The sequence below is a fragment of the Panicum virgatum genome, chromosome 8N, assembly GCF_016808335.1.
Source record: "Panicum virgatum strain AP13 chromosome 8N, P.virgatum_v5, whole genome shotgun sequence".
NCBI lineage: Eukaryota > Viridiplantae > Streptophyta > Magnoliopsida > Poales > Poaceae > Panicum > Panicum virgatum.
The window spans coordinates 20,972,217-20,982,399 of record NC_053152.1 but is presented as its reverse complement, the minus strand read 5'-3'; the positions used below and the strand labels follow the sequence as shown (position 1 = coordinate 20,982,399).

The 10,183-nt window shown below is 44.2% G+C and overlaps 1 protein-coding gene across 1 annotated transcript; it reads left to right on the top strand.

The window, feature by feature from the left end:
• The first annotated feature begins 591 nt into the window (after nt 1–591).
• LOC120686181 (benzyl alcohol O-benzoyltransferase-like) lies at nt 592–2,391 on the top strand. The gene is made up of 2 exons (XM_039968353.1): nt 592–1,038; nt 1,234–2,391. The coding sequence occupies exons 1-2, from the start codon at nt 592–594 to the stop codon at nt 2,164–2,166; spliced, it is 1,380 nt and encodes a 459-aa protein (XP_039824287.1). The 3' UTR covers nt 2,167–2,391.
• Nucleotides 2,392–10,183: the final 7,792 nt, after the last annotated feature.

Here is a 10,183-nt window from a genome sequence, read left to right as displayed (position 1 = left end):
CGTGCCTCCCTCTGGGTCTCACGCCGGGCAGCTCCACGCCTCCGCCGCCCGCACACTTCAGCGCCCACTGTGCCCCGCTGGCCGCTTCGGCATCTTTCGGGCTGCGGCCGCGGCCATGTCCCATTATCCGGCACAAGCCATCGCCCCACGCATCCGCGTCGGCTTGTCCGGGCAATCCACCCTCCAAAGCGCGAGGTGAGCTTGGCATCCAATCCCAATCCAATCTAGTCTTCTTCTCCTCAACTCTTGTAATCAGATTTTTTACTCATCTTTACTGAGATTTTTCATCGATTTTTTGATTGGTCGAGGACATGTCACTTCTTTTTGATTGGTACGGTAACATTGCCTCCTGTCTAGTTCAAGGTTATTGTATCACTGTAGCCAGCCAATCAAACACAACACATAGTCCAGCTCCAAGCCATGCTAATTATGCAACCAAATATGACCTTATAACATCGGTTAATCCAGTCTTGAGCTGACAGGCTTGGCTCTAGCCAACAACCAAACACATCCATAACAACATAGAAGTAATTAAGCAAATACAGACACTCACGGACAATCGATCTCTCGTGCATTTGCAACTGCAGAAATATGGCATGCTCCTCGGCGGTGCCCAAGTTCTCGGTGCGCAGGCGACCGGCGGTGCTGGTGGCACCGGCTGCCCCTACACCTCGTGAGCTGAAGCGTCTCTCAGATATCGATGAGATCGACTTTGTGAGGAATCAAATCCCCGTCATCCAGTTCTACCGGAGGAACGAGTCCATGGGCGGCAAGGACCCCGCAAGGGTTATACGGGAGGCTCTCGCCAAAGCCCTCGTGCCCTACTACCCGTTCGCTGGACGGCTCCGAGAGCACGATGGATGGAAGCACGCCGTCGACTGCACCGGTGAGGGGGTTTTGTTCGTGGAGGCCGACGCTGATGTTGGCATTGAGCACTTTGGTGATCCCCTACTGCCGCCCTTCTCGTGCCTCGAGGAGCTCATCTTTGACGTCCCCGGCTCTTCCGCCATCCTCAACACTCCCCTCCTGCTCTTCCAGGTAACCTCTGAATGATCGTCTTTCCTTGAACAATATAGAACCTGACTTTAATTAGTAGGTAATAGACAAACAGAATTTGTGAGGAAGTTCATAATTCTGGCGACTTAAGTGGAAATTTGGCCACAATATTATATTGATTGTTCAAGGCCGGAATTTTTTCTTAATCTAATAAAAAATTATATGTCTGATGTGTAGGTGACGCGACTGGCCTGTGGAGGATTCATCCTTGGGGTCCGCTTGAACCACACCATGGCTGACGGAGTGGGGCTGGTGCAGTTCTTGGGCGCCGTGGCAGAGCTTGCTCGGGGTGCGCAGTCTCCGTCCGTGCTGCCGGTGTGGAAACGGGAGCTGCTAGAGGGGCGCAACCAGCAACAGACGGGGCTGGCGTACGACAAGTTGGACGAGGTGCCGAACACGGGCGGTGACACTGACACCATGGCTAGCAGTATCATGCTTCCCTTTGATACTGCGGTGCACCGGCTCCACAACTTTTTCTTTGGTCCCCGAGAGATTGCTGCTATTCGAGCCCAGCTCCCGCCGGACCTTCAGCAACGTGCCACAAAGTTCGACACCATCGCTGGCTGGATATGGAAGTTCCGCACGGTGGCGCTGGCACCGGAACCCAACAAGGTCATGCAGCTCATTGTGGGCGTCAGTGCCCGCGGCCGCAACACCTCCGGGCTCGGCCTCCCCATCGGCTACTACGGAAATGCGGTGGCATTTCCAGCCGCAATATCGACGGCCGGGGAGCTCTGCACAAACCCCCTCAGCTACGCCGTTGAGCTGGTGAAGAAAGCGAAAAACAAGGTGGACATGGAGTACATGCGGTCAAGGGCAAATGTCATCGCGCTGCACAGGGGGCAAAGTCCGCCCTTCAACTCGGGCATGTATAATCTGGTAGACGAAACCAAGGTCAGGTTTCACAGCCTCGACTTTGGATGGGGCAAGCCGGTGTATGCAGGGCCGGCAGAAGTTGTCATCGCCCCCTTTCCTGTGCTGTGGAGCTTCCTCTTAGCCTCCAAGAACACCAACGGGGAGGACGGCATCGTCGTGCCGATCTGCCTGCCTGGCCCTGCTATGGATAGGTTAGTGGAAGAGATGAGCAACTGCACCCTTCAGCCGAAGTGATCCCCGCTGCACAGCCTCACGTATTCCCAATTAAGAGGTCAGCGCTCTGAAAAATACGCCGCGGTGGCAGGCTGGCTAACGACCGAAAGAAAACTTTATCTCGTCGCATACTCGCAAGTCGCATGTGGATGGATTGCAGTGGTATGCTACTGTATGGTTGTCCCAAGGGTTCTAATTGTTTTACTCCGTGTTCTCAATAAAATAAATGAATCGTTCATCAGTTAATAACTTGCACGCGTGTTGCATAAACAAAGCGGAAGGCACGCTGTCGGAATCCCTCTTGGGCTCGTATCCGTTTACTTCACTTGATTAATACGCATATACAAGACTAGCAGATGCCCATGTGCGGCATACACATATTTTAAAAATTCATTAAACAAAATTTACATTGATAAAAAGTTAATAGATAAAATTTTATTTTTGTAGCAAAGATGTACACATTGTGATTAAGGAATTTTTTAAAATACAATCAATATCTCATATGGAACTAAGCCCCTCTCAATCATGGTTCATATGGTAACACCCTATTGATTGACCCATAGAAAATATAGTTGCTCAATTATTCAATTGCTAATAAATTATTTATCTTTTATTTATTTCGTAATATAGAGGCAATCAGTTACAATCTCTCAAAAGGCTCTAAATCAACTACCATATGAGTTTTTCCCAGGTATCTTATCTCTTTCCCAAAACATAGAGAACCAGCTACATGCATGTTTATATCCAAGTATCTGTATGTAGCAAACAATATGGAAATTCTAATATACTTTCACAAAAAATGTAGCCAAAAGCAATTGATATTTCCTTCATAGTTCCCCAACACCATGCATACTAATGCTGTCCTTCATCAGATGCTTGGATACCAGCAACACCATGCAAACAAATTCATCGATGTACTATTATAGCCATAGTCTAATTAAACAATTGCATTGTCACCTCTGCAACAAAATCTGGAGGTTAGACAAGAGGATAACCAGCAGATGCCTTCAAAGCGCAAGCCATTATAGATGTATCCTGCTACACACAAGGTACTGAGTTTGCTTTGCAATCTTTATTTGTTTAAATGAAGAGAAGACTGAAAAAACAGATGGATGACCGTGTGTATCAATTTTGAACCATCTAAGGATGGTAATAGACATATTATCGTTTTAGGAACAGGTGCTTTGCCTTCTCACTTTATTAGATGGTTAAGAGTAATTACATGTTGTCGTGGTCAGAAGAAAAGGCAAGGAGAAAACCAGGAAAAACTGAATCATCTTTCATTCCATGGCCAAATAGTATATCAAACTATATTAGAGCAGATTCTTTATGTGCCTGCGCAACTGAACATACATCTAATTGAGTACTATACTAACGCGCCAGGAATTGGCGCGCGCTCATGCGTCGCGGCCCCACGTGGGCCGGGGTACTGTTCATCATTTAAAAAATAATAAAATGTACTGTTCATGTGGGCCCCACCGGGTACTGTTCATAATAAAAAAATATAATTCGAAATTAAAAATAAAAAAATTAAAAAGTGGCCCCATGTGTTTAAATGTTTAGTTTTTTATGAAAAAAAATTATATACTACATTTACCTCTATTATATATTGGATTTTATTTTCACTTTGTGAACTCGCAAAATATAATTGAATCATACATTCATTTCTAACCCTATCATTTTTTCTACCAAAATTAATAATTAGTGTAAGCTAATCCATCAATTATATCTACTAACACACACAAAATAAATTCTTCTATGTACTATTTATAAAGGGCCCATGTGGGCCCTGTGTGTTATTTAGGTGTTACCCACATAATATTCAATTGGAATCCACCCACAAAATATATTTAATTATTTATTTACATGAAAACAATAACCATATTTCATACACTACGTCTACACGTGCTAGCCCCTACTACTTATTGGATTTTAATTCCACTTCATAAACTCGCAAAATATAATTATATGACAATCTATCAACTATACCTATCACACTTCATTCAATACATCAACACGTTGCCAAAATATATCAACACGATATTGCTTTAACTGTAATATACGATAATATATTTTTATTATTATTTTACATCAAATCTTTTGCTACAGGCGCGCAAAGCGCGCCAACCTGCCTAGTTCACATGAAAGAGCAATCCGGTAGCATTTCTACGCAACAAACTTGGATCATTAGCATGATAGAAAGAGACAGGCTTAGGACATCTCACCAGGAATGACTTCCCCCTTCCGTTCTTAGCGATCCCTCCTTCCCAGAAAAATCACAACAGCAAACAAAAGTCTGTGAAAAGCTCAACCAAACAGCTGAAAAAAAAAGTAAGAAGCAATATGCTAAGACTTAACCATAAAAGTGAAAACATTCAACTCAAGGTTCATGAATGTACCATCACGAGCTGCCTAATCTTCAAATTTATCATCGGAACAGGGAGAAATTCATCATTTCAGCACATCGTTGGAAGGAACTGATTGCTGGTGCCCATCCAATCTCAGCCAAATTGAAGTAGCCGACGGCCTCAGCTGAAGCCTAGAACACACACTGCAGCAGAAGAACATATAGTCCAAAGAAATTCAGAGAAAGTTCAAATCTATTAAAAAAGCATAAATGAGTTTCCTTGGATGGTGCGTAGCCTGCATTTAGAAAATATGTCTACTGCCTAAGAAAAATAAAATTTCCACAAGAAACTCTATATCGAAACAAAAAAAAATCCCATCTGTTTGTTTCTTCGTTTGTTAGTTGAATTAAAGGGATTTTCTTAACAGATTAACTTGCGCGTACCCTTGGAGATCTCCTCCTGCATCCCTTAGACCACTTTTCCCACATTCCATCTATCATGAGAAAACTGATTGCCCATGTGAGATTGTGAAGCACTTGTCTATATTCCATCAGCACAAAGTGATCCTACAGCAGCAGCAGAAGAACATTGAAAAGGAGGCGTTTTATCAAACAAGTGGCAGGCGAGCTAATCAAATCAGAGATTCCACGCACCACAGTTTCAATGGAGGAGCAGTAGAGGAGGTGCGGGCTCCAGGCTCTAGCAACTGGGCAGCTTTAAGATGGGACTTAATAAGGACTGGGCAGCTTTAAGACGGGACTTAATAAGGACGGCAGCTACCGTGCGTTGCTACATGGAACGGAAAGTGATTCATTCAAACACGATATAATTATTTTCTACACGACACACTAAAATATAATATAATATCCTGTGCTAAAATCAAATAAACTTGCCAGTCCTTTATTTAACAACAGCAAGCTATAGCGGAGGGGACAGGTTGTGATAAAGCATGGGTCAGATGCAGGATTAGAGTTTTAACTATTCATTTGGGTGATACATGGGCAATTAACAAAAGAACGCATACCTGTATTCCAAAGATGTTGTCGACATTGTACATGTGTGGCAACTGGCAAGCCACACACCAGTTCTCTGATAACAGTGTTAAGCCCAGGGCGGAGGCCTCCCCAAGTTACAATGCAGTCTTTTACTTCATCAGGACCAAAATTGAGGGACCGAAAAGGCGACCAGAGGAGGGTGAATGGGAGCCGATAAAAAATTCTCGTAAATGAAAGATCGGCCTGTGATCCCAAGTTTACACCCAACCCTCGAGTCCTAAATGAAGTGTAGAGTAGCTATAGAGGAGCTACGCTAACACAAAGCAGCCCTAGGAACAAACAAGATCGACTGCGGAAGCAACCACGAAAAACAGCACAAAAACAGCACGGTATACTAACACCGGTTAAACCGACGTGTGAAGAAGTACTTCACCGGTTCAACCGACGTCGCAGAGCCGGCAGTAAAAAAGGAGCACTCACCGGTTAAACCGACGCTACGGTTTAAACAGCGTCGGTTCAACCGACGATAGTGCACTGGATAAACCAACAAAATCCAAAACGAACACCGGTGCAGTTGTCCAGAGAGACTTCAAAATGGACTTCTAAGCACCAGTTAAACCGACGATCACAAACCCAAAGCGCCGGTGCAGTTATCCAGAGAGATCTTAAATCGAATCAATCAGAGCACCGGATGAACCGACGTTAAGAAAATTCTATACGCCGGTGCAACAATTCAAACGCCAAAACCCAAACCCAGAACAGCCTACTCACCGGTTGAACCGATGCACATGGAGCTAATACAACGGTGCAACCAAGAGAAGAGGAGAAAACCCTAACGAGCGAAAAATCTACTCACCGGTTGATCCGACGCATACAATTTCAAAGCGTCGGTTCATCCGGTGATAGGAAACACAGAGTCCAGAAATGGTTTTCCAGCCCGCGATCTTTGGAAATTTCGATGAATAGGGGATCAAATCAAGTCCAAAGGAGCTCAAAATTTGCAGGCATGATCACAAAGGACTTGTGAGCATGTCCACGAAAGGAATTGACGAATCACTCCATGGTTTTGGAGGAATTGTGGAATTCCCGAGCAAGAACGGGGTTTTCTCAAGAATGCTAAAAACTTCGATTCGAAGAGACTCATGATTCCAAAGGGTTTGGCACTATGCTAGAAGGATTAGAATCACTTCAAAGAGTCACGAAATCATCAAGAACCAAGCCATCAATTCGAGCTCAAGAATCGACAAAGGAAAATCGAAATTTAAACAAACGAGGCTCAAGATGAACGAAATCGAAGTGAATTCAAAACCCCGGAGGGCACAAGGAGGGAAGGGCCTCCTTTCCCGATCAATTCACGGATAAAGTCTTCACAAATCCATGGTTAAAATCCTAACCTCTAGAGAGGATAAGGGAGGAGGAAGAAGGGCGCCAGGGAGAGAAGGGGAGGCCGGCGTGTTCACCAGGCAAAAAGAAGAGCCAGAAAGAGGGTGAGGGGGGAGAGAGATATTTATCCCCACTAACTCTAGACTAAAAGACTAAACTACCCATAGACTCAATTAGACACTAGAAAGACCGTAGGGGCAAAACCGAAAAAAGATACAAGGACTCATCCGACGGTCGAGGTTCTTTCTTCGAGTCGAAGTCTTCTCCACGATGCCGCCGTGTGGATGAAGATCCGGTTCGCGGTTTTGTGGGGGTCCGCGAAACCTGGGTAGGTGGTCGGTTTTGAGAAAACCGCCAAAACTCCACGCGCGGGAAGATTCCCGCCTCCATGCCGTGGCCCTAGACACTGTTCCCGCCTCGGCCTTCTGACGGCCCTAGACGCCGCCCGACGCCCGTCACCTCCTCGCCCGTAGCGAGGCCCTAGACGCCGTCGACGCCCGTCGCCTCCATCAGTCCCGAGACCGACGCCCGTGCCTCCACGACTTGGCGTCTTCAACCGCCGTCCACCTCCTTGGTTTTGTGGCGCAAACCAAGAAACCCGGCTTCCGTAGTCGCTTGCGTCCTTGATCTAGGAGTGGACGCCACAGCTGCCGCCCGGCCCGAGCTCCTCCACGGCAACTCTCCGTCGACACTCGACGCCCGTGTACCTGCAATCCAAAGACCAAGCGCACGATCATACCGCACGGTTGACAATTCACTCATCACAAGCAGAATAGAGTACTCCACATTCCTCAAAAATAAATCTACAAAGGCTCAAGTACAAGAATTTCTGTCAGCCTAGAAACAAGTAATGTGTTCCCATAACTTGGAGGTGACTAATGTACCCTACCCTCTAATGAGGCCCAGCATGACGGAAGTGGACGCCACGCTGGCTGTTCTTCTGAACAACCAACTGTAACAATAGGAGATGTAACTGCTAGTAAATTCACTGTCAACCACAATATCCAAATGCAAAGCATCATAAATTTTATTTTTTTTCTCTTGTTTTACCTTTTGCAGTACAATATCATCTTCATAGACGAAGTACTGCCTGGTAGAACGAAAGTTTCATCTTAATATATTGCGGAGCAACCAATGCACAAAACTGAATAAAACAACTGGAAGCAGCAAAGAATTTAGGATAGGCAAGGCAGGCCATACTTGACAGTTGAATAGGCTGGATGACCTTGTAACGGATTAGGATAAGTCTGCCAACATGAACAAAAAGGGAAACCATCAGAACAGCTATCACAGTTTGACCTTCTTATGTGAATCAAAGCAATCACCCCTCAATTGAAATAGACAAATTCCTATGATCTGTATATCTGTAAAAGAATGTAACTGCTTTTGGCAAGTATAGCATGAACCAGCCAATTACAGTAATATCTTTTCATACATGGCCAGTAGTTCTTTCATGGTAATCGGAATCCCAAATAGCATGTTATTCTTAAAAACCATAAAAAAATTTTCTCATAAATAGGTATATCTTGTGACATGGATCAGAATCGCCTGTCTAATAGTTTATACAAATGGCAAAATACTTATCGGTTTAGTTCTGAAAAACATTTAGAGTAAGACAAATTAATACCCTATCATTGTTTGATATAAATGGCATAATTATTTGTCAGTTTAGTTCTGAAAACATTTAGAGTATGACAAATTAATACCCATGTCTTTGTTTGATACAAATGGCACAATTATTTATCAGTTTAGTACAAAAAACATATGGAGTAAGACGCGGGCAAAGGACCCAAAGTCGATGCTATTGTTCAGATATCGGTGATATTAAGGTGGCTAGAAAAGACGCGGGCAAAGGACCGATGATTGTTGAAAGATCGGTCGACACTCCTATGCAAAGGCCGGTCATGGCTAATGATCATGACGCCGGTAGCAGCGAGAGCACAGCAGATAAGTATCACCAACCTAGGTGGTGCCCTCCAGGCTTAACTCACATACAAAAGAGGAAGCTGCAGCGTCTTCGCAACAAAGAAAAGAAAGGACAGGAGGCAGAAAACTCTGATTTGGAGCGCGTAGATGCTGATGAGTTGATGATGTCTAATTGCTCTGAGTTTGCTTGCGGTGACTAGTTGCTCGACTTGATTGCATATTGTGATGACTGATTGTTTGATACTTTGATTTACTTTGGCGTTTACGGTGGAACATCAATACATTAGGCGCTTGATTGGTCGTGGTATAAAGTGTCCATCCCCTACACCTAGGCCTAGCAGGCATATGCCGACAGGCTTAACACAAATGTTCAGTTTATACTTGCATGTGTATATGCTGTTGCAATCCCTCCTATAAGTAGAAGATTTTGTCACGGCATTATGCTTGTATACTTGTACAGGTTTTCATAATTGTAGATGAAATTAGAATGGAATTTGTTTTAGTTTACTGGCTGCAATTGATTGCCTGCCTGAATTATTTGTGCTTTTATACTTGTATATTTGTATACCATCTCATTTCCTAATTTCTAGTTACTTTGTGCTTTTATTCAGATTGTCCAACTTGGCTAATAGAAATTTCACATATTATCAAAAATTTGTATGAGGACCAAACAATCACGGGCTAATAGAAATACTAATTCGATGGTTTTGTGAGTCCGTTAGGGAACGGGGATGCCTTTGCTAGTTTCTGTCTCGGAAGTTTGTCCTTCAGCAAAGTGTGGTGACTGTGATGCACGTTGTTACTCAGTGGATTCGACCCCTTTGGTCTATTACTGATAAACTCTGAAAGGGACCATTAGCACAGGGTTCAGAATATGTTTCTTGCATTCAAGGTTTTTTTTACGGTAGACACCTTTCTTGTGGTTGTTTAGTTCACCACAAGGAACATCCAGTGGTTGGATGCTTTTCATGGCTTTGGGTAGTACGTAGTTGATTTAAAATCCGTGAGGGGAAATGCCTTTGACTCTCCATTTTGGACTTGCTTCTGTTGAGTCCGGGCCATTTTTTGTACCTGGGTATTCATTTTCAGTCTAGTTAAGGCTCGGGGCATTGCATTACTGGTCCGAGACGCAGGTGCTTGTGAGCTTATTCAAGTATAGTATGTGAGGAAACAGCCCAATTTAATCCCGCCTAATCGAGTTATTATTCATTGATCAACTCAAGTAGAGAGGACTAATCCCGGTAGTCCTTGAAATATGTCATGAGCACCGCCTAGGATTTAAACACACTCCACTCGCACAATAGTAATACCGTCACACAAGCACATCCACACACAAGTTATATTATAAAAGAGGTTCAAGGTACATTACATCAAGTCTTTCAGAGT

Coding starts and splice junctions, on each gene's coding strand:
- LOC120686181 (XM_039968353.1), top strand. CDS start 592: ATGGCATGCTCCTCGGCGGTGCCCAAGTTCTCGGTGCGCAGGCGACCG. Junction 1,039..1,233: donor CTCCCCTCCTGCTCTTCCAG/GTAACCTCTGAA, acceptor TCTGATGTGTAG/GTGACGCGACTGGCCTGTGG.